This window comes from Fulmarus glacialis, unplaced genomic scaffold, assembly GCF_000690835.1.
Source record: "Fulmarus glacialis isolate BGI_N327 unplaced genomic scaffold, ASM69083v1 scaffold15404, whole genome shotgun sequence".
NCBI classification, from domain to species: Eukaryota; Metazoa; Chordata; class Aves; order Procellariiformes; family Procellariidae; genus Fulmarus; species Fulmarus glacialis.
In genome coordinates, this window is record NW_009206206.1 from 31416 (window position 1) to 56960 (window position 25545).

General features: G+C 36.4%; 1 protein-coding gene across 1 annotated transcript in view; it reads right to left on the bottom strand.

The window, feature by feature from the left end:
• The window catches only part of LOC104075238 (tyrosine-protein phosphatase non-receptor type 4), a gene marked incomplete at its 3' end in the record, with an annotated part of 46030 nt that extends 31178 nt beyond the window's left edge, over nucleotides 1-14852 (bottom strand). The window contains exons 1-4 of the mRNA XM_009575668.1: nucleotides 14709-14852; nucleotides 7537-7644; nucleotides 3422-3464; nucleotides 3247-3325 (exon numbers count right to left, since the gene is read on the bottom strand). Coding sequence (XP_009573963.1) covers nucleotides 3247-3325; nucleotides 3422-3464; nucleotides 7537-7644; nucleotides 14709-14846 — 368 coding nt within the window. The remainder of the gene's footprint in view (nucleotides 1-3246; nucleotides 3326-3421; nucleotides 3465-7536; nucleotides 7645-14708) is intronic.
• Between the last annotated feature and the right edge of the window lie 10693 nt (nucleotides 14853-25545).

The window sequence follows — 25545 nt, forward strand, 5'->3', positions numbered from 1 at the left end:
TCCCCACCAAACGGTAGCAGCTGAAACACTATGACTTAAAAACCCCAACAAACCTGACACTGCAAACAGATTTCCCTCCAAATTACTTCCTCTGTTTCTTCAACAAAACCCAAATATTTTGTTAACATCTCGAGATGAATCTTTTGTTCATTCAGTTTAGTTCCTTCATATTTCACTCAAAGGTTTTAGACAATTTCAAAGTATAAATGTTTATATCAAGTGGCAAATCACACCTGTTATAAACCTCCACTGACAGAGATTGAAGTTGGGTAACAAACAAGACTTACTGATGGCAGGACGCTAGCACAAGCTTAAACTTTCAGCAAAACCCCCTTACAACAGGGTATAAAAGCAGCTGTAGAATTTAGGCTCTAATGCCTTTTTATTTAAAAAAAAAAGTTTCACTGAGTGGAAAATTTAAACATTGTTCCTGTTTTCTTATAAATTTGTTCTGCTTTGGGACCTCCTATACTATTATTATTATTATAAACATCATCTGGTTTCCTTCTTGTAGTTCTGATTCAAAAGTAGAGAGTCAGCCATACCCATTTATTATAAACACTCATCAAAATTACTTATCAAAACCACCTAGTTCAAGTTCAACTGAAACCAACCATTAAATATTCCCCAATATTAACTTGCACTAAGAAATTAAAAACAAAATATATCACTTTATTACACATAATATGACTTCTTATAATTTTGTAGTCTTCAGAAAGTGGATTAACTACCACTTTAAAGACTTCCACAAACATTTACAAATACACACACAGAAATCCAATCATTTACAAGCAAATACAGTGGAAAGGTAAAACATTCCATGTTTGAAAGAAAATGAGGGAAAACACTTGCAAACTGACTAGCAAAGATGTTAGTCCATGTGCTCGACTCCTACAAAACCGTCTAGAGGTTCCTTGACTGACCAGAATGGCAAGAAGCTTAGTGTAAGGTATTAACCTCAAGAAGTTAAAACGAAGACATTAGCCAGGCTTTAGAGACCTCAAAATACTTTTTCGTTTTCCACCTTAAAATGCATATTGAAACAAAAAAAACCAGACAGATAAAGCAAAATTTCTTTACCTGTTAAAAAAAGCAATGACAAGTTAAATTTACATATTAAAAGGATATGCTTCACATGCTTAGCTTGAGCATCTCCAGAAATATACTGAACAAAACAATTTTTCCTGTTAACTTAACATTTACGGCTGCAAAAATGTAGGACAAAAACATTCTGTATGTGCAGCTGCACCTTCATTTTATTTTACTTTTTTTGGTGTAATGCTGTATTAGAAGTATTCCATGGTACTTAAGGGGCCTCATGATTAAGGAACACCAAGCAGAGTTCATTTTCTGTCCAGTGTTTTCAGCAAACAAGTTAATTGCTTGTTAGCTAACCACCCCAGTTTGAACACGGAAGCCTCACATATTATTGAGCAAAATGGGAAATCAATAGAAGCTTTAGCAATGTAGATCTGAAAAAGCCTGCAGAACAAATTCAGCTAAAACAATGAAGGTGGCATTGCATTACAATGTTTTCATCTTCCTTATCTCTCTCTCTCTCTCTCTCTCTCTCTCAAAGGGTAAGACAGAGTTATTGCTAACTGGAGTCAACATTAATAAGCAAGTCTTTCTGCCACGAGCAGAACTAATAAAGCTCCATTTCCTACCAAGACAAGTTCCTAAAGTTAAACTCTCCAACACAAGGTGAGCTGACCTTTCCTGACCTAGGGCATTCACAACCTGCCTCCCTCACACGAATTCGCAGAGGTCTAATAAGACACGAGCTTGCACTGAACCCTTCCCTGATGTCTATTCATACTGCCTCATATGACAACTCATTCCTCTGTTTCCATGAAATTTACAAAAACTGAGCATCTTTGAAAAGTCTCAGCTTGAGTGGAATTGTCAGAAGTTTGCACTTTGTTTCATTTTTTTTCTTTTTTAAAGGGCGAATACTGATTACATGAAAGGACCCCATATTTGTGACATGGCATCCTAACTTCACCCAAAAAAACCCCACGGATAATACTCTCTCTTTATAATAATTCCAAATACAAACAAGTTTTCTCAGGGGCAATTAGGCCTATTAGCAAAAAAAGGCAGAGCTGACCTAGATACAGCAATCATACATTATCTCTCATCTAAAAGGATGCTGTATTTATACTTCGTATTTATAGCATAACGTTTAAAGTAAACAGTTCTCTATTTTCTTTACTGTTTACTTCATATTGATCAATTGATATTTACTGTTTTTTCCACCTCCTTAGGAATATTACATATTGTCCTTTAATTCAAATAACACATTTTTCATTATTCAGATACAGTAAATTGCCAAATTTTCTCAGAGTAAATATTTCAATAAAACAAAGCCTGATCCAGGATCTCTGGGACTCACTTTAGTAAATTCTGTCTGCATAGATGTGTGTAAAATTTTGTCCAAAATATGACAAATCAAAAGAAATTATAAACAAAATGTGGACTCAAATTTTCACAGTTTTGGTACTTACGTTTCTAAAGCTATCCTTAATAATTTAGATATTGTTTTCTGAATGGGGCTGACCTGTTTTCAGAATGGCTGGCATCCAAAAATTCCAATCTGTCAAATCATGCCAGTTATGAAGAGGACCAGAACTAATTAAGAATACTGAAAATTTGAGGCATTTCTTCAGGGACTAATTGCAACTCACAAGCCTCCTATCTTGATTCACGCTGAGTATTTTCTTCAACAGACTTCAACACACTGCCATCAAAAAAGCTTACATGCTTCAAGCTAGGACTACAACCATACAAACAGAGATTAATTTTATTAGTGCCAAGCAGAAAATTGGGGGGGTGGGATGTCAAGAAAAAAAATGCAGAAAGCTCACGAATTTTTTAATCACAAAGGAGAACACAAGTAAGGATAAAATTAAATTTGTACTCATTGGTGAATAGTGGGGTTAAGTTTTTCCTCTCTTCTCTATTTTCCCTTTTCTGTCTCTACTTGGTAGTATTTTCTTCATGTAATTACTTCACTTTGCATATAAATTTGTAAATTTATTCACAGAGGCTTTTTGTTATATTGATTTGGTGCAACTGCATAGTTCATATCTGTAATTATTAGGCAAAAATTAGAAGCTTGCACATATGACACAAAAATTATTTAAAAGAAAATTTCCGTGTTATACCTTAAAATTTAACGACAGTTTTCCCCTTAAACATAAGCCTTCTCGAAAAATGTTTTATTGATAAATTAACTAGACCTACCTTGTATATTCTTCTTGGAGTTTGTTTGGATCACTTACAAAAAACTTCACTCTGAAGTTCAAACTGTGAGGCGATCCTCCTACAGTCAAGAAAAGTTATTTCTAATTAATCAGGGTACCCTGGAAAACAGCATAATAATGACATATGAATTGACCAAATACATACATGTACTCACTTTTTAATTGTTTCCTGATAGGTTTGTTTGGATCCAACCACCTCTGGAAAGAGACAAATTATAACACCACTTCAGAGAAACAAAGAAGTACAAATTATAGCCTTATACATCAAGTAACTTATAAATCAAGTTGCTTTTCTATTACTTTTTACTTGGTCTGTTATCAAAATGTCTTACTGGCATACAAAGTCTTCTTACTGATTCTGGAAAGACACCAACATTATCATCAACAGTTGCTATTGCTGTTCTTTCCCTGAGATTAACCTCCGTTGTCCAGATATCTGTCTCTTGCGGTGCTAATTCAACTATGACTTGGTTTTATGATTGTCACGTGAGCCTGAGAGAGGTTAGAACTTAATTATGGTGTCTTTAACAATCTTCAGCTACTCTTTAAACTGATTATCTAAGGTGAATTAACTGTGGCAGTGAAGAGCTATAAGCAGGTTAATTTACCCAACTCAGAAGTTAATTTGCTTAAACTAGTTCCAGTACTTTTGACTCTGCATTTTGCAGGTCTGACACATCCAGGGAGTGATTCCACTGGCTTACAGATTCTCTTCAAATTGTCAGTCCGAGTGTCATCTCTGGTAAGTCGCCAATTGGGATCTTGGAAACCAGAGGCTCAGCACTCAGCCTACTGGATTAAGGACTACAGAACAATTTTACCAAACAGCACCCAATCTTGATCGTCTCTACAGGAGAACGCGCTGCTGTGGGGAAGTACAGACAGATCTTTATAAAAATCAACGCTCCAAATTTCAGAAGTAGTATCGTTCTCTGGAAAGCCCTACAAGTTGTTTAAACCACTCCCCACCAGCAACCCAGCAGACTCTGCACATACCAATGTAGTTCAGTTAACTCATAAGTCTATCTTTGTTATAAATACTGTTCTGTTCCTCATCCTGCCTTGCAATGCAAGCCCACAAGCCTCAGGAAACGGTTATAAGGCCACAGTTCCTAGGAAGTGACACAGACCTAACCCTGTATGGCATGTAACTACCTCACATTTATCACAGGGCTTTTTTTTTTCATGTGAGTGAGGAGGAAGCAAACACACAGAGGTACCTGAGCTATCCGAGACATACTATGGATCTGAAGTTAGTTCTGAGTCATTTTATTCATTGGGAACAACAAATAATGATGACTATGTCCAAATGCTGTATCCTTGTAAATGACTTAAGAGAAACTAAAGAGACAGTTTGATACAGCTTAAAGAGTGTGATTATTTCAAAAAAACTTCGCACAGGATCAATTAACTTTTAAGAAAGTTAAAAGCTTAAATGTAAAGGCTTAAGAAAGGACTCTCCAGCCGGGGATACACGTGAATTTTACATAAGAAACTTTCGAAACACAGTGAAAGATACTTGAGTATCTTTAAGCAAGCGGTTATGATCCAATATACCTGATAATGCACAGATCTGACTGATAATCCTCTGATTTTTTTTTTTTTTTTTGTGGGAAGTACTGTTTGAGGTTACAATTAATCCAGAAAACCTGGAATTGAAATGCCTAGCAGAAAAGCTTGCATTTACATTTCCTTCTGGTTGTAAAGAAGGTGGGTATTAGTGTAGCTCAAACCACAGAAGCGTAACTTTTTTCTGAACTATATTTAACAGGCCATATCCCTGCTTTCAAGTTATATCATTGGGTCCAAACGCAAAAGGTAATTTTCTCACTGGGAAACTGCAGAGGGTTAAACCACTTAATATTGTAAAGAAGCTGAAGCTGACAGGAAGTACCAGAACTTTATGAATCAAAGTGCTGCTAGCAAGACATGTTATCTCATTTACATCCCCGTAAGTCTGAGAGGCAGGTGGATTTGGGAAATCCATGAAGTTTGTACCCCAGTCCCTTGGAGAGTCATTTCTGTACTCTCTCCTCCTGCAGCAACGATCCCTGCCTCACTCCCTCCTGCCAAGGGCGCTCCAGCACCCACACTGACAGTATTCACTGCACCCTCACTCCCACGATGCACCAATACGCCCTTCTCAGCATTGCTCCAGACATCCACAGCCCAAGACCCTAGCCAAATACACCACTCCAGCTGTACACAGCATCAATGCTTTCTTGCATTGACTTTTACTGTGACAATATTATACAAAAACATAAAGCTTCTGCAGTTTATGAAATCCACATTTAGGCACAATAATAGAGGTTTCACACTCAATTAGCAGAATTCCCTTTTCCCCATCACCTTTATCTCCTGCCGTACTGACTATATCTTAGTAATATTCCGCTGTGTTATTTCACACGTAACTAGAATATTTGTCAATACAATCTCGTTTGTTTGCCCAAATGAACTAAGTGTAAAAGTAAACTGATATCAAAAACTAAAATTAGTCAAACCCATAGATTTTTCAAGCTTACATGACTAATATTGGTAAAATTTCCATTTAGCTCTGATACATTGTTTTCATGGCAACTAGATAAGTGCTGAAAAGCCAAAGTATTTAGAAATCAAAGAATACTAAACCTTTAAAGCATGTGCTTATATCAAATAGCTATGAAGTCATTATTCTTTCAGACTAACTCTTAACCAGAACCTTCTATTACAGTGTTGTGTTCAGCTGCTTCCAGGATAGATCAACTAAAAAAAGAAAGTTTAGAGGTCTAAGCTTTGGAAAACCAGACAAATGAGAATGAGAAACACTACAAATTTCTGAATGTTGAGTAAAATATTGAGTGATATTCAATTAAATACTTCTTAAACAAAGCTGAAAAATAATTCAGCCTTTCCTACAGCATGCCTATGTCTTTTCAGCCTGGAAACAAAGTTTAGAATAAAAAGATTAAATGAGGCCAGCTTACCAACATCATAACAGAACTATCCACAAAGTTACAAAAGAAAACTTCGTTAAGTATCTACAACTGTGCTATACAGCTTTATACATATTAATAACCTTAATGTTACCAGAATTTAGAAAAATAATATAATTAAGAATCATTTGCTCTAGAGAAGAAAGAAACGTGAAAATAGTTCACTATTCATGCAAAAGAAAAATTATGGCTGTATTGTGACTTCTTTCTTCCTGTTCTACATTAAAAAAAGACATTAAAAATAAGTAAAAAGAAAAACCCAACCTTTTAGAAGGAATACTTTTTTAATCTTACTATTTAAAACAGTCACTCTTGATGGTAAAAACAACAGTAGACCAAATCTGCACTTACCAAAGAATGTTGCACTATCTTCTGAAACTCACCTTAGTTACTGAATGATTAACACTTTACAGTGTCACTTATCTCTATAGATCACATCCTGCATATTTTGTGAACAAAAATTACTTTTGACACACAAGTTGGAAGATAAATTTAGACCCCATCACTGTGACACGCATATAACGGGAATTAAGTAAAAAACTGTATTATAAGGAATAATACTCAGTTAAATTGCACTTTAGAACAAGTATGAACAATTGATACCTATAAAAGAAAGTATTCAAGAAGTATTCTTCAAGCAATCATGATCTCAGCAGTACATCTATAACTATTACAGTCACTGAACATCACAGCTGGATCTATTAGTTTCTACTGGTGAATTATAAAGCGATTTACAAAGTCTCAGTCCCATGGAATTTCCTTTCAATTAAAGCGCATGAACCATTATAAACATTCATTTTCAAAGGAGTCCCTTCCTTTTTCTGTTAAGGTGATGAGCTGACAGCCCTTGTCAGATAGTGGACTATATGAAGCACTATTAAAAGACCTACCAGGTATCTGGGCTAGAAACAAAAACACCATACAGGACAACCTAACCACCCCTCATTTTTTTTGTAAGTCCTAATAAAAAAAAAAAAATTAAAAAAGACTTACTATTTCTTATCCCAACTGACAATGATCACACAGTCTAGTAAATAGATACAACAAAACAAGCAATATCCTTTTAAGGTATTATTTTATAAGCACAGATCTCAACATTTTACTCCAAACTTGTAACTATTAACATTCAGTTTTATTGTAACTACAAGGTGATACTGACCCACTCAAATGACACAGTTGGAGAAGATGGCACAATAGTGCAGTGGCTTCTATTTACTTCTCTTTACAATGACACAGAGCACAGTGATGAACATGATGATGATTTATAAAATCATATTTATAAAAGAGAGTCAACTTACAGGGTTATCAGTAGATTCATCAGCCAACTGTAAACCAAAGTAATCTCTCTCTGTCAAATCGAGATGCTTGAAGACTACATCCAGTAGAACTTGTCCCTGATCATGTTTCTGCAGAGAGCAAATACGTATATTGTTTAATGAACAAATATATAATCGGACACACAGACTTCAGGCAGGCAGAACACACACACATTCTTTCAACTGTGCTCTAGCAGCCTAAATTTTAAATATCACGAAGTATATCCCAGGAGCACTATTTTTAAATGAGCATCATCTCTCTTTTTGAAACATATGTAAGGAATTATTATTTTTCCTCTTTGTCATTTTTTGACAGTAACGATTTCTCACTTCTCAGCTAGCTACATGATTATTCCTGAAAGCCATTCATTAGCCAAATTTGATATTTAAAAGGAGTCCTGAAAAAAAAGAAAAGAAAAGAAAAAAAAAAGGCTAGGATTTGACAAAGAACTTTATAGCCTTGTTTGGGTCACTGAATTTAAAAGTACAGGTCTGTACAAGTTATTCTTACCTATTTTATCCAAAAATCTATTCCTGAATCTAAATGAACCAGCATATTGAAAATGTTTCCTAAGTTAAATGGCATAGACAGCTGAAGCAGCCAAATATCTAACTGAGAAGTGTCATTTAAATGCGTTCTCTCAAAGATACTACTTCACTCTAAATGAACTAATTCAAATGAAATGAAAAACAGCAACATTGCTTTTCAGAGACAAGTGAACAAACTTGATTTCTACTACAGGGACAAATCCTACCCCCAAAACGATATAAAAAGAATCTGTAGCTGTTGGTACCTAGCGTTTTTTTGCCTAACCTGAAAATACTGCCAACGCAGTATTGAAACGCTGAGTGTGCCATTATGACAGGACTCAATAAACACATTTGGTGAAATCTGAAGGGAGTTTCCCAAAGAAGTTAAAGTGTCATAGCTGCTTGAAGTACAAAAGATGAGGAAAAATTCTGCAAGAACAACTGTCAAACAAAAAAAAATTATGAAAGATGATTGATACATTTTCCACCCAGATTTTCTACTTTTCTGGCACCAGGCAAGCTTCTAACAATCTTCTAGGTGCCAAGTATTATTGATACTACAGTGGATTTGATACATCTTGCCTTGTTTACTGTAGGCAATAAGATATTTTTTTAAGTTTTAAAACTTTAATGACTTCACTTCTCATAGAGATTATCCAACAGTTTACTTTTACAGACGTTAAAATAGAAGTATATAACTAAAAGGTCAAAAGAAGGTTGCAAGAACTTCATTAATATCCATATACAAGAAAAATCTACAAATCACATTCCGACATTTGTTAACATCTAAGAGCATTCTATCAAAACTCATTTTTTTGTTCAGCTGAAATTACACTGAAGTCGAGTAAACTGTCAAAACCATTTATTGGGGACTAAAAACTCCAAGAAGCTTGATAATTTATTTCATAATAATAAAAAAAATAGAAAACAGTTATCAACAAATTATGCTTGAAATGATCCCAGCAGGACAATCATAACCATAGCTCTGCATATTTAAGCTGAAATTACATAAGGCATATATTTCAGGTCCCATATAAATTTGGCTGAGTTAAAGTGATCTAAGAGTTGCCATATTTACTTTGAAAGAAGATCTTTATTTTTAAAAAAATCATACAGAGAAAATTTCTTGATGTTTAATGAAATGAACAGCCAGTGGGAGTACCATTGTTAAGAAGTTAACTACTGAACAATTTACTTTCCAATAACTAAAAACAAGCAAAGAAAAAAACCCAGATGTTAACATAATAAATACACAACAGTATAAATGCATGAGGCAATTTTTGTGTACAATCCAAAAATAGTCACTTTCATTTTTACTAAATTAGGAGTTTCTGATATATTTTGAAATAAATCAGTAATCAGTACAATTTTTTCAGCAAATAAAACTAATTTTAAAATTATATAGCAACACTAATTGCTTCTTGGCATTTTTCCCCATGTAGATTTAAATCAGAACTCAAACTGAGAACTTATGACAGTAACTATCAGAAAACAGGAGACGTTTGGAACCCAAGTTTAGGGTTACATTTACCACAGCTGACATGTTACTTCTTCAAATAACATGCAGATATCAATTCTGTAGCTTTTTTCCAATCTAAACATGAGAATTTACACTGTTTCTTAAATATCTGAGTAGAAGTTTCCTAACGAAAAAGCTTAGAACTTGCTGATCAGTTTGAATTTAGTAATATAGAAAGTCATTCCACGACCGCAAGGAAGGTACTTCTCCTGCAATAGAGCAGCGAATTTGGTAAGAGAAGACTAGTTTCAACACGAAGCAGTTGTTTTGATCACAATATTTTACTCTCAGTGCAAAATAAAGATAAGCATCTAGTAAAACCAGACCTCAGTTTAACCCATCTCTGATATTTATATAATGATGTTGCAGTTTGCCAGAGCAGGTGAAGGTCACAATCCTGCTTGTTGTGAAAGGTCCAAAATATTTGTAACACTATCATAACCACTGAATAGCTGCTATAAATTATAAAAAGTATTATAACAAGTTTCTACTTTTGCTTTTTTTTAATAAAAATGCAAAAATAAATGTGGATTAGCATAGAAAGAAATTTGCTTTCTTCCTACAGATAAACATTATTATTTCATCTTAAAAAAGGGAATAATGGAAAAATATGTGAAAAAATGGAACTATAACATAAAGCTGCAGTAGTTAGACACAAAACATATCAACATTTTTTCTGAATTGGAGTATTAGAATGTTATGCGTACTTACTAGTCAATGCTGGAGGCAAAATGTCTAACAAATTTTGGCCTTTCAGAACAAATTTGACATCAACACTAGACATCAATATATTAAGTGCACTTTATGAAGTATCCATCATCTAGTGACAAATGTATAGTACCATTAGATATATACACATTAATTTCTAATTGCAAGATGATTGTTAACTGTTTACAAACACCCATGTTTGAAAATTTAGGAAAACGTTTGCAATTAGGTTTAATGCCTGCTTACCAACTACCACCACAATCTTCCCAATTTATACTACTGACATTCTGGTTTTGTTGCTGGCCTACAGAACTGGCCACATCTACAGCAAACACCAGGAGATATTGCTGCCGTGCCAGTCCAAACAAATTTGGACTTCTGATGATAGAGGAATGGGATTGCAGGTCCCAGGCTTTCCTGGGTCAGACGGCTCTGCTGCTCACAGGTCTGTGGGAGGCTGCACTGCTCCTTCACTCATGACAACACTGGAACCTCTCCTCTCGCAGCCCACCACAATACTTGTGTTGCGACTCAAGCAAGCGCACCCCCAAACAGCCAGCACTGCACTACTGTCTCTTTTCATTCTACAGCTTACGTGAGCTTTGCAAAAAGTTACCTTGTTTTAAAAAAAGTTTCCAGGCTATTTGTTTTTTTGGTCAAAGAAAAAAGGGAAGCAACTAAGTAATGCGGAAGATTTCACTTCTAGAATTACAGGGGGATTGGTGTGGGTTTTTTGTGGGTTGGTTTGGGTTATTTTACAGATTTTTAGATTTTACTTCCATTAGAGTGTAAATTCATTAACTTCAAGGAGAATTCTGAGATAATAAAGGCTCCAGATTGAAACATTTGTCCATGACCACTAACCCACTAGCCTTGTTTACAGAACAACTCATACCATCTATCTTGACTTAGTTTTCCCTCAAGTTTAGTGTGATCTCTGTATCTATGTACTGGCTTTCAGGGAATACAATTAAGTCAGCCTGCATGGAAAAGATACAATTTGAGGCATTTAAACAATTAATTAAAACTAATTAAAGCAATTTGATCTTGAAGAAGCAGGTTTATGGTAATGCAAATCATCCTGATCATGTTATTAACTCAAGTCAGCCTCACTTCTTCCAGCTACGCTTTCTATGAAGTATGCTCTTCAGGGTCAAAGTAGGAGTTCTTCATTTAGGAAGCAGAGCATTTTATACAAAGGATTTCTATTCCTCAAACATATGCACAGGTTAGTTCCAACTGATTCTTCTGCCTGCAACCAAAATAACTTTTGTCTGGCTACAATCCACAGGGATTATTTAATTTGATTTGTTATGCTTTAGACAAGGTAAGGCTTAGCACAAAGAATGCCTATTTTGCAGAGCAGTGGAAAAGGCTGGTTGAAATGTGAACTTAGAACATGTCACATAAATTATCAAGAGACATTGTCTGTGATCAGTCTTTTCTGTTGGAGAAGAAACAGCATTTGAGTACATTTTTATTAATACAGCACTGCATACTCCAGAAGATTAAGCTTTACCATCATTAGCAGACAGAATACCTATAGCAATCACCAGAAGGAAAAAACCTTGCTAGTTTATTTGATGTTATCTTTGTTCTTCCTATTTTGAAAACAATTCCATAAATATTTATTGCCAAGTATTGTGCCAACCACAATAAAGTAAAACACAGCCATAAACCCTGAAAACCTGTATACCATGTAGGTTAGCATATATTTTCTATGACTGAACACTATTTTTGAAAAAACAGATTGAGGCTAAGACCCAAGATCAAAATGTTGAGCACCAAGGGACTTTTTATTCACTAAACTCAGTTTTAATAGACAAACTTGCAGGTTGATCTATATAAGCAGTAAAGCGTGATCCATGCAACTAAATACTTAGTACACTAGGGAGGTGGCAAGAACATATTACATAAATTTTTCTTGTGAGAGACAGAATAGACGTTTGAGGATTTATAACTGCTGATTCTACTCTAGACAGGCACTAGCATTCTCTAACAACACACAGCTTTTGAACCCTAGATCGAAAAGAAGCATAACCTCCCATACCTATTGTACAACAATTATTCCTTATTTTAGCCAACTCTTACAAACAAACAAAAAACTGCAAGACAGATATTTTAATGGAAAACTCATGCACCTGAAAGCAGAGGACACAACATTTAAAATTTCTCATGCACTTTTAATGCTTTGTCTCCAACTACATTCTGCACATACTGCTTTTTGGCAGGCAGTATAGACCTGTTAGCAAGAATGAGAAGATAAGAGATATAGAAGAGCAGTGGAATATTGTAGAGGAAAAGGGAAAAGGTATGTAGGAGAAGTTATCCCAGAAAGGATAATGAGGCTTGATGTTGATCAGCTAAAGTCTTTGGTCATCCCTTCCTGTTGTGGTTTAACCCAGCAGGCAGCCAAACACCACACAGCTGCTCATTCACTGCCCACCCCCCCCACAGTGGGAGGGGAGAGAGAATTAAAAAAAAAAAGTAAAATTTGTTGATTGAGATAAAAACAGTTTAATAGAACAGAAAAGGAAGGGAAAATAATAATAATGATGATAGAATATACAAAATGAGCGATTCACAATGCAATTGATCACCACCCGCCGACCAATGCCCAGCCCAGCCCTGAGCAGCGATCACTGCTCCCCGGCCAACTCCCCCAATTTATATACTGAGCATGACATCATATGGTATGGAATATCCCTTTGGCCAGTTTGGGTCAGCTGTCCTGGCTGTGCTCCCTCCCAGCCTCTTGTGCACCTGGCAGAGCACGGGAAGCTGAAAAGTCCTTGACCAGTATAAGCACTACTTACCGACAACTAAAACATCAGTGTACTATCAACATTCTTCTCATACTAACTCCAAAACACAGCACTATAGCAGCTACTAGGAAGAAAATTAACTCTATCCCAGATGAAACCAGGACACTCTCCCCCATCATCCAAAATTCTCACCCTTAACTATTCAGAAGTCCCGAAAAGTTAAATAGCTCCTGAATGAACGACAAAAATGCCTGAAGACTGCATCCCAAAACCTTCCATCTTGATTGAAAAATCTAAACCAAATAACCATCAAGTCTATGGTTAAGCCACTTGACACTGGGTCCTTGCAAGTTTTTGCTAGGTAACAGAGATTTCACTCCTCTGATAGGCAGCTGCAGGCTGCACAGGCTCTAACCACCTGATTACAGAACAGAGAAATGCAATCACTCTCACAAATCTTCTGGATATTAGAATACAATATAATTACTGAGCATTGCAACTTTTTCAAATAGTCCAAATTAAACTTGTTCACACAGATCTGAGAACTGCTTCTGTTTCTCTCTCACTTCCCAGCTGAAGTCCCACAGCCTTATATAATATTGAGCTACTCCTTCACTCCATTCGCTGAATTTCAATTTTCTCTTGAAAAACTTCGATAATTATGCCACATCTGTAACTTTTACCACCACATTACTCAGCCTTTCTCCACATAAGTCATCAATTCTATATGTTATAAAGTAAAAGCTGAATTCTCCAGCCCCAGGACACCCCACAGCTGCTTTCCTATTGAGTTCTGGTTCTTCTCACACAAAGATCACTTTAAATACTTCAATGTTTTCTTGTGAGGTCCTTGCCTGTTGTTTGTGGGTTTTTTTCCTCAAGAAGTCAAAAGAAATGGTTGCACTTGTGTGAACATACACACAAAGTCATGAACATTTTCATTTTAACTCCTTATAAAAGATTACAGATTAGAAATTCTTATGAAGAACCTATTTTAAATTCCAGGCTCATATGTAAAAGTTATTCACTTTTCCCATTAACAGTCCTCAGCATTCAGCAACTAGTTTCCTATTTTCTTTCCTGCCACCCTCATTAGTGCATTAGAGGGTGGTGATTTTAAGCGAGGGAAATCATAGAACAAGAATACAATCTGAGAAAAGCAAAAGCAAAGAGATACTTTAAGACGATAGCTGTAACCAAATATAATCCTACACATGATTGAACATAGTTAGCTACACAGTCAAGAGAAGAGTTACCATTACACCTTACTCATGCTCAAAATGCAAAAACCAGAACGGAGTAAAACAAAAGCTCGCTTCTCATTCAACTCAGGGGCAAAACTGCCCTCCATTTCCACTATACAACTTCAGCCCATGAAGAAAATTACTAGAAATAAACTATGCTTTGTATATTCAATTTTGAAATGAAGATGTCTTAGTACTATAGAGGATGCTAGAATGACGAAGTTCACAATGACTTAGTATGTAACATGTACAAGCATGCCTGCTTGAACATAATTTCCCCTTCTATTCTGTACTTAACACTATTTTGAAAGTCAAACTCTAGCCATACAAGTCCAGCAAAGGAAAGCAAGCTCGGTGATATTGATTTGTAATAAGCAAATTACTTACATTAACTCTGAAAGCTTGTACAGTGTTATCCAGGAGAAGAATGTTGCAGACCACCTCCGTATGCTGCCTGTCTCGTGCCAGCTCAGATGCTCGTACATTGTAGGTTCTGCCAGCAGGCAATCGGAAACGTGCGGTCATTACTGTCCACACACAGTCTTTAGGCAAAACAAAAACAAAATTTAAAAAGATCAAAAAGTGCAACTGCAAGAATGTCGTACTTCAAAGAAAGGTCAACACACAGCAAGTCCATTTTTATAAAACTCCATCACAGACAAAAGAAAAATGACTATTAAAATCACAGTATCCAATAATGAAACAATGTCTTACAAATTACAACACAACCTTATTCCAAAATACTCAGTCCCTTACTTTCTGTCCATTGTCCACTTCCTCCCTATTTTAAGATTGTTTTGTGGTTTTGGTTTTTTGTTTGTTTTGTTTGTTTGTTTTGTTTGTTTTTTGGTTTGGTGTTTTTTGTTTTGGGTTTTTTTTGTAATTGCTGGGCATCATGGCTACTAGGTTCCCAATATTAGAGGCAATTAAGTAATTTCAGTGCACAACAGAATAAAAAATGCTTACATCAAAAAGCTTTATAGAGAAAAAGCATGCAGAAAAGAGAACAGCAAATACACAAAGATTCTGATGCATTATTCTGCAAAGCTTGTTCATTCACTGTTTAATAATCAGACATGAGAATACACAGCGATAACAAAAACATTAACATTGCTTTTTTTTTTTTAAATTACAACATGAATAGATAGAGGTTTGTCAAACTACTGAATCTTCTGGCTAGGTCAATTTGACTGGATTTACATATTTAGTTTGGAAGCACAAGCAATTCTTATTCTCCAGATAAGGAACCGTGACCAACAGAAGTCTACACCCTGCACTAAGTGCTGACATCCCACAACCCCAGTCCAGCAAAGCACTTATGTGCACACCTGATGCTACTAGCCCTATCCAACAATACTAGTTACTTTCTTAAGTACTTTGCAAGATCAGGGCCTGTGATTCATTTAGTTACACATTCAGCAAACTATTTCTACATCCTTTGACAAGGGTGTAAGCAAACAGAAAGTTTCATAACTTAAGTAGAGAATATATTGAGATAGAAAATTAAAATATTTTAAAAACTAGTAAAAGAAAACAGATATTCTCAAAACTGAATATAAAATGATTGATTTTCCTTATTCTGTGAAAAATTATGAAGACTTCAAAAATGTTTAAATGTTTGCTTCCTATTTTGAGAGGGGTGGGTGTGTATCATGATAAAAAAAAGAATTTAGCAGAGGAAAGCAAACATCCCAGCAGCGATTAGAGAGCTTGCCTGGATCATAAGAGATATCTGTGCTCCAATATACAGAAATTAATAGGGGTAACAAGTAAAAGATTAATCCCCTCCTAAAGAGTTGATAGCTTAGATACTTAGGCCCTCGTTGGAAAGTGGAAGACCAAGATCCAAACCGCCTGTATCAGGAAGGGCCAGGAATTTGCAGTTTAACCTTCTTCCCACCGCCTGCAGCCAACCTCCTGAGCAACTGCCCTAAAAATCCCTGAGGTATTTTGTTTTTCTAGAGTACGACTTCAGCTCTTTCAGCATGACCACACATCTCAGACACAAAAAAATCTTTTTGATGACAATCCATGCTTGCAAGATGTTTCAGTTTTGACTTAACCAGCATTTTCAGATTAAAAAGTACTTGTTTCCTTACCAAACAGCTTTTTTTTTTTTGGCTACTCAGTCACTCTGGCTTCAGAACTGCAATGCTGTATTCATGCAGAATTACAGCAAGTTTATTTTTGTTTTGCTAAACCAACATGACAAGCTGAGAAAGGATAAAGATACCAGATAAACCCACCAGCTGCAAGCTAAACTCATGACTTTCTCTTAATGATAAAATAATGAAAAATTGTGTCACAAATATTAAAACTCCAAAGTAATGCCTAACAAGAAAGTACACATCTGACAACTCCTCATGAAGAAGCTGCTTCCACTAGACCTTCTACAAGTCTCAAAAATAAAAGGCAGAAGAAAACCTTTAACAGAGAAAAACAGGTAACTGAACCTCCATACCAGTGATCTGAGCCAACAACGTAACATTTCACAAACAATATTTTATGTCACATAGACACAATCTAAAAGTCAATCACCTTACTAGCCATAACGGCGTAAAGATCAGCATCTTTATCAGTGCAGCTACACAACCAATAACTATAGCCAAGACTTTAGAGCGGTATTTGCCTGTGTGCTGAATCAAAGAAAGTTTCAGAAAAGCATGCAATTTGATTAAAAACAGTTTATCCATACCGCAGAAACAACCCTTCGACAGGCATATTTTACAACGATTTGCATAAGTGACAAATCAACCAAGACACAGTGAGGGTTATCTCAGAGTCCTTTCCCACAAATGCAAACACCAGTGCACAAAGTAGGACTGTTTAGCTTCCAAATAAGTATTGCAGTCCTCACAAAACCATTTGGTAGTGAACTGGAAGGGTCTAACTCAACAATTCACAATTTCGCAGCAGAAAAAAGACTTGTTAAAGGCCAGAAACCATCATGCTTTAAGGGAGCAAAAAGGCAAATCTCACCTTTCCCTCCTGTTCTCTTCCCTATTTTTGTCTTATTTGCTGATCAAGACCGACAATATTTCTTCCTTCCTCTCATCACTGCCTTAAACTAGACAGAAAACTTCTGGGTTTCAAACACAGCAACAAATTCATAAGAGTGAGCAAGGAGAAAATCTGCCCTCAGTGAGCCTCAAAATCCTTCAATACCAAGCAACCATTCACCGTGTCCTTCAATAGACCCAACTGCAGACCCAGCAAGTTTCCTGCTGTAACACAGTTGATCTTCACTCCAACCAAAAAAAAACACAAAAAACATCGAATAGTTGCAGACAGTGATTCAGGTCCTTCTCAATGTACATAAATGAAATGCTCAAATTCAAGAAAGAAGGCACTGTATTATGAGTTTGCTGAGGAAACAGGACCAGCTATATTGGGTCAGAACAACAGTTCATCTAGCTCGCAGATCTGCAGAGCCAATGCCTTCTCATTCTCTTTAAGTAAGGAAAAAATGAATAGGACACACACATAAAGATATTTCTCACATACTGTTCCACAGTCTGGAGTTTAGCATCTTCCTGGTGTGGAGCTCATACTTACACCATGCTGGACATCAGTCATTCATGAATGTTTTCTTCATGGACTTAGGCAATGAAACATTATATTCCATGACCCACATACAATATGTAGTAGCCTGAACAGCCATCTTGTATTAGACAAGTTTCTTCCATGAAACTAAGAGGCTCTTGCACCTATAAAATACAGTTTTACAACTAAGTGTAATAACTGAAATCCTGAAATACTTCTACAAAATGGAAATATAACAGCCATGAAAGCAATAGAGAGGAAGGTGACAAAAGACAGACTATTTTTTGCAAACCACATTCAAAGTTATTTTTTCCCCATATGTCAGCAAAGAAACTATGGAAGTATGTAGGGATTATGTTAAAACACCCTCACCATCACACGCTCTCTCAAAAATACTCCTCCTTGTAAGATCTACCAGGGTTATTACATATAACTGCTTTGTGGCCAATCATGTGTACACAACCCATATTTACACCTCTATCAGCATATGTACATACAAAAAGGACGCAGTTGTTAAGCACAGACAGACCCTGCAATTACTGGTCTTGCTGTGATACACTTGTTTTACAATATAATTGGCCCTGAACTGTATCCATATCATCTTTACTACTCTTTTCTTCCAGAAATACATGCACCAAGAACACAGACAATATTATTTCTCCTGACTAGGTATTGCCATTCTTGCTATACATTTTGAAAACATACTAGCAAAATAGTGATATGGCTAGCTATTGCTTATGAGGTTATATATCATAACTATCTGATTTCCCAGCAAATACTGATATATAAAATTACAAAATTGATAAAAATTCAGCTACGCTGGTTGCAAACTTCTGAAACGAAAATACGTTATAGCTGAAGTTAGTATGGAACAAGTAAAGGACTGACTTCAAGCTCCAAAGTAAAATCTGCAGCCCCAAAAGAAATAGGAGTAAAGACAAAAGGTGAGATTCAACCAAAAAAAGTTTGAGAACAACTGGTTTAAACAGCAGGTTAAGCAAGGTACTACTGTGTGTGCATATCTGTGTCACGGACACCACCATGGCCACTTACGCTAAAAATCTTTCTATATATGCAAGTGGATTATTTAAATTGGATTTAAATGGCATTAGTCTTTGCATATGAAGAAGGTTTCTGCTTATAATTTTTCAGCATCTTCTGCTAGGCATGTAATATTTAGACACTTGAATTAACAATCCAAAGCACGTGCTGCTACAGCAACTGGAGAAGGACAGAACTTGTGCAATGAAACTCCACTTACCTCTCCGGTCTGTGGAGGGAGTAAGTTGTACATTTCCTGCCTGAGCTCAGGTTTCAAGTGATGAGGCAATTCTAGGGAGTGTTCTCTATCAAAGGGCAGAACATTCCTGTGATACTGGCTTGGTTAGGGCATTAAAGAGCATACAGAAGCTTCACAAGTGAATTTTCAGCATCCTCTACTTTATTCTTTTATGTAAAAGTATACAGTAAAAGGACAATTTGCTTGGGCTTACAATAAGCCAACAAATTTTAAGCAGCTTAATAAATAAGCAGTTGATTAAGAAGGTAATTAACTGAAATTTAATTTATCCAAGAGCGCAACCGATTCGCCGACTTGAAGTGTTCTTTTAAAGAGAGTTTGCATCATGTACTGTACACAGACAACCACCTTAGCAGAGTACAGCACACACATGTGCATGAAAGGACATGAGAAATTTCATTTTTCATGGCTAATCTAAAGCAGCTAAGAAGCTAGTGCATTGCCAGATTTCCATTTGTTTAGAAGCTGGTATTTTAGCAACCCAGAAGGCATGTATTTCCACTGTCGCCCACCTGCTGATTTGGGTCCAACATAGTACATGAATTTGCTACAAGAGGTGGAAAAGTAGGCCAGGCTCATAGAAAACCCACATTCTTATAACATGATGTAGCTTGAATACATTAAATAGATTACAGACCCCACAGTTACTAAAATTATCCAGACATTCCAAATAGGAGGAAAAAAAAAACCAAACTACTAGAAGCACAAAGAAAAATTTGAAGATATAATTTACGGCATTTCAGACAAATATTGAGTTATACCTAGAACCCATCTTCATATATGTTTACTGAAAACATGTTAGTGAAACTATATTAAATGTTTTAACTAAAATCAGTTTGAAAATGCTAAACATTAGTTGATTGTGCACTATTTTAAGGGAAGTCCACATTAGTCCAACAAATAAAAGTTCAAATTTTTTATCTTTCAAAAATTTGTTTTGAAAGTTTTCAGCAATTCTGATGTAGCACGCAGCTTCAGGACATTCTTTATAAACAAAATCAGAGTAGAAATGCATTTTCATTTAAGTGAATCGACCTATGCACTACAATCTTGAACTAGTTCCAACGATTCATACTTCATTCATCTCTTCCTGCTTTCTGCTGACCAAACAATGGAAAGTATCCATAATTCTTGAAAGTTGATATGTAAACTTTGGGTCAATTTCACTTTGTTGTCACCAGGTGCAAAGGTTCAAGCTAGATTTCTAGCCAGGCAACAGCATCATTAATGAATCTGGGCTCTATCAAAATCTTCTGTTTCTTTTGTAAGTTTATTAATTATCTGTAATATATAAATCAAATTCATTCTCCTTAAGGAAAATAATATTCTCCTGTAAAGCTATCACATGGCAACTTACTAAACTCATCCTAAAACTTTCACTGGAAAAGAGAGATACTGCATTTTTCCTGTTGATGAACTGCAAGTTACAGTGACCGCACAATGTAACTACAAGCATGATTCCTTCAGTGCTACCACATTCCCAAAGAGTTGTCAAAAGAGAGCTCTAGATACAAGGAGACATTGGCATTGGAAGTTAGGAAGGTAGTTTCCAAAACCTCAGCAACTTCTCTTCACTGGTGGGTAACCAAATTGTCCTCTCGTTAGCCCAGGTATCTGCATGGGGTTCGCAGCTCTGGGGCTCCAATCTCACCCCTCTCCTTGGTCAGGGCTTCCCACACCCTTCTTTACAGCCTGGCCCTGAGCAGCCTCCACGCTTCATATGCAAAACTGGTACACCAAACTTATCTAATCTCCAGCTGCTTTTATACATTCCCTCAAGACTTCTGTTATCTGCGGGCACTCTGAGCTGCTTGATTAAATGCCTCACAAATGCAAGTAGTATAGAACAGCAAAAGAAATTCCTTCTGCAAGTATTTTACTCTTGAGAGCAATAAAGAGCAACACACTCACATACCCCCAAAATGTCCACGATCTCACCTGCATTTCAATGAATGTGCTACTCCTACCATCTTCAATCCTCAACCACATAAAGAGCCAGATCTAACACAAAAAGCATTAATTCTTAAAGTGCATCTGACAGTTTCTGAAAATTTTGGGCCTGAAGTTCAACAGCTGAGAGAAAAGAAGTCGAATTTAGCCTCTCTCCTCCACCATCAGCTTCTCCTACACACAAGCCAGTAACAGAGAATTAATATTCTATCCACTTAGTCAGATAAGTTTTTAAAATTGTTAATTCATCTTGTTTTATGAACACTAGGATTTCATGGGGTTGGCTGTGGATTTCAGTACGGGCTCGACACCTAAAGTAATAATTACTCTCCATTTAAAAATTATTTGAGGACTTCTTTTTATAAGTCTTCTTCATGGAAGACCTCCTTTGATAATGCTTTTTATCTACTTCTTTGGATAGAGATTTCAAATTTGAACAACTGCTGTGTGATATCAAGCAAGATTTTCAATGTTATTAATCACATAATTACTAATAGAGTGAAAAAGGTTAAAGGCGAAACACCTTGCTCTATCACTCCCAGAATTTCATTCTTTTCAACATAAAAATAATAATTAACCAGTGTTCGGTCACTCTACACAGGATAGTGGCCAATCTGTTAGAGAAAGCTGGAGGATATATACCAGAACACAGCAAACCAGTTTGGTAGTACTGTAGCAATCTACTATTTCATCTGAAAAATAAACTATTTTGCACTTTGACGGTTCCCTCCCTTGCTCCTCCCTTCCCCCAAGAACAAGAGCATAGCCAACAGAAAAGCCTATTACAAATGACACTTCTATGTAATTAAATGCCAATACTCATTATGCTTGAACTGTATGCACAATGCTCCAAAAAAAGCCTCTCAAATTCAGCTGCTCCCTTCCTCTGCTTTGGGTCTGAAGTAGGACAGTGCAGGAAGCCTGGTATCTGCTTTTCTTCACTCCTATACATAACATTTCAGGAAACACAGAGACAGCAAGATAAAATTCATTAGTTTGAGATTATAATACTTACTGGCACAGTTTAGAAGTAATACTAATAAAAAAAGTAGTTCTTAGAAACCATTCCATCAACACCGACAATTATTTTGAACCTAAAACCTTTCTGTCCTCTCTTTCTATGCCCAGTCATTTTTCACATGAAGAAAGTAACTCTTCCATCTTCACTATCCAGGACTCTAGATTAGATACAGCCCGTGAAGATATTAAAATTTTTTTGAGAGAGAAAAAGACAAAAAAAAAAAAGACTTATAAATATAGATTCCAAACGGCTCAATATGGTTCATTTTAAACCCATTTTTAAGTTTCAAATTTATTCTTAGTTAATACCTGTCCACACCACATTATAACTGATAAATGCATGATAAATGCACTGGATTTCCATAGCACATCCCTTCATAGTAAATCTGATCACAACTTTTTTTTTTTTAAACCTATCCTACTTCAGCAGGTTCAATCCATTTCCCTTTTCACTCCAACAGTCTTCTTACAGGTCAGAGTGTGAACAAACGCAAAAACAACGGAAAATCTCCTTCCAGCTAGCTCCTGCCAGCTCAAGGCTGAGTACTCACTGACCTGATGATAACAGTACTTCAGAAGAGAGAGGACTTTTGCATTACTTCCAAATGATGCAAGAAAAACGTCCAGAGTCCATGTGCCTTTAAGAAAAGGCTTCATATCAAGTACCTATGGTTATTCACAACAACTACAAAACCATCTGTCATACAGGTGACACACTGAAGCCACAATTGGACTTGAAACATCATATGAATCTGTGCAGCCATATTGTTTCTGACCCGGAGACCTTTTGTTTGCAGGTGATACTCAGGGGTAAGGGACATTTTATGAAACAACAGTTAGACACACGCTTGAATAAGATGTGGGAAGTTTACATGAGGCTTCAGAGATTATTTTAAGCATAAGTCTAGAAAGTTTCTATATGACAGCAATATACCCATATGCACCTTTAACAAACTAGGAAAAAAAAAAAACACCTATCCCTCTATTAAGCAATAAACTATAACTGATCGTCACGATCACCTGGATCATAATGCGACCGCTTTACAGAATGGTTTAGGAACGGCATACCATGGTGTGAAGAAACAGAGAGTAGGTAGCTGAAGCTAGAAATGCCTTTAAAAGATATTGGTATAGTTTAAGGCCTGTAATATGAAAACAGAAGTTGTGAATTTGCAGGGAGCAGCAGCGGGCAGCAAGGTCCAAGTAACAGATTACTAACAGATGTTACTGGATGGGCCCCAACTGGACATTAGAGCCACCAGGGAGGCCAGAACACTAAGACAACCAAATCTTACAACTGACAGAAGCCAATTTCAGACCAGGGAGAGGCTCTGCCCACCCCACCTCCGCACACCACGTTCCCACTGTAGGTAGGCTGATGGCAACCACCAGCTATAGCAGTGGCCAGCTTGTGAGCCAGCAAAGACACATGGAGGGGAGAGCCCATGGGTGCACGGCTGTGGTCACTGCACCGCTATACAACCACTTCAGCCAGTGCGATGGACAGCAAAGAAACACGTGCACTGAGTTAGCAGCAGCCCACGCTCCTGGAATAAGCAATTTATCATGGAAAATGGCAAAGCTAGCAGGGAAAAAAAATTAAATCTAACTATTTTTAGGAATAAAAAAAAAAAAAAAAAAACAACCAAATCCTGTAGAAGTGCAGATAGCTGAAGCAGTCAGAAAAGGATAAAGCTGCCAGGAAAAAGAACTAGGAAGACAAGTACTGTTTGAAGATCACAAAATGCTGAATTTAACTATCCTTCTATATTTAAAAAATATTATAAATTAAACAAGTACACAAATGCATTGATAAGACATAAAACCACCTTGTTTCCTAGTACGCAGCTGCCAGCTCATGATATTTGGAGACACTTACCATGTGTAAAGATTACTAGGAATAAACAGAAAAGTTTTCCAGTGAGTTCCACCTCCAATATTTTGAGCTTGATTATATCCATAACCTGCCCTTGTTTGAAAATAGCCTTAAAAATGGCAATCCCTGACCTTCACACAGATGATTACTACATCTAACTCTTCCCATTCCTGGAGCTGGATCTCGTATTCTTGGTTTAATGACTTAATGCTATATAAGATGTAATAAATGGAGACTATAATGAAACATTACTGAAATATCTTCTTGATAGAAACTTCTCAAAATAAATTTGCAGTCTTTTTTAAAGTATGTTCCTAAACTAGGTTAAATAGGTTTAAATAGATTTTCCATTAAAAGGAAATTCTGGCTCCCATACAACCCTAAGATTAGGAAGCCTAAGCATTTACTCACCAAAAGAAAAAAGGGTTGAAATCAGTGCAAGTTCAGACAAACTAAAAACAGAAGCACCAGGTGATAATAAAAAGTTAGTATTTTATATCTTGCTTAAGGAAGGGGGGGGAACCAAACAAAAAACCCAACAAAACCCAACCAGCAAACCCAAAAAAACCCAAACTTCTTCCTACAGCTTTCCTCAAAAGTATCAAGGGGTAACTAAATTTGTCTCTCCTTTGCTATAGCACTCCAAAAAAGATTGCTTTACCTATTAAAAAAGGAGTTTACAGTCCTCTACAGGCCTAGTAGAAACCAAAAGCTCTTTAGTATCTAAAAGGAGCCTGGTAATCTTCGAGCTTTTAATGACAATGTACAACTGCCTATAGCTATAATAACCTAGTACAGTCCTTTCAGGACACTAATTATTAACAGCCTGACTACACACGCTCAATCACGGAAACGCAGCAAGTGAGAACTAGGTTTTGATTTCAGCTTTTCCATCTACAAATAGGAGGGGTTTTTAACACAATTTAAGAAGCCAAAAAGAGAAAGAAATTACATGTAAATAACAACTGCTGGTCTGCAGCAGTTGTATACAACTAAGCAGATAAAACGGGTAAAACACCAAATGCTGGTAAGTTACGTGTTCTAACTTGGTGTGACTGTGAATGAACACAAGTCCCACATCCTATATGCCATACAAGCCTCAACCACAACTATCTGAAGACAACATCAACAGAAAACATACCGATGGAGAAAATCTGTCGGCTAGCTGTTAACCACTCAAGCAGCCACAGATCAATACTGCTGCATGCAGCAGGATCTTCAAGTCCAGAGCAGCTAGTGGAATTGGCAGCTTTAGTTCCAGCCATGGCATCTGTGTTGTGAAGCCTTTGAAGCTGAAGGCAGTCTGAACTGAAAACAAACTGGCAAAATTTGGAAAAAGCTTTTATTCTACTCATAGCCAACTTGAAGTTGAATTTTGGCTGGCATTAGAACTGAAGTATTAGACAGAGGGAGGAAAGTTGTCTGTGTATATTCTGTTCAGAGCTGCTAAACCTAAGCCAAATTATCTTCAATAGACTTAAACACAGCAGATGCTAATTCTAAGGCTGAATATAACCAATTGGACACTTTCCATC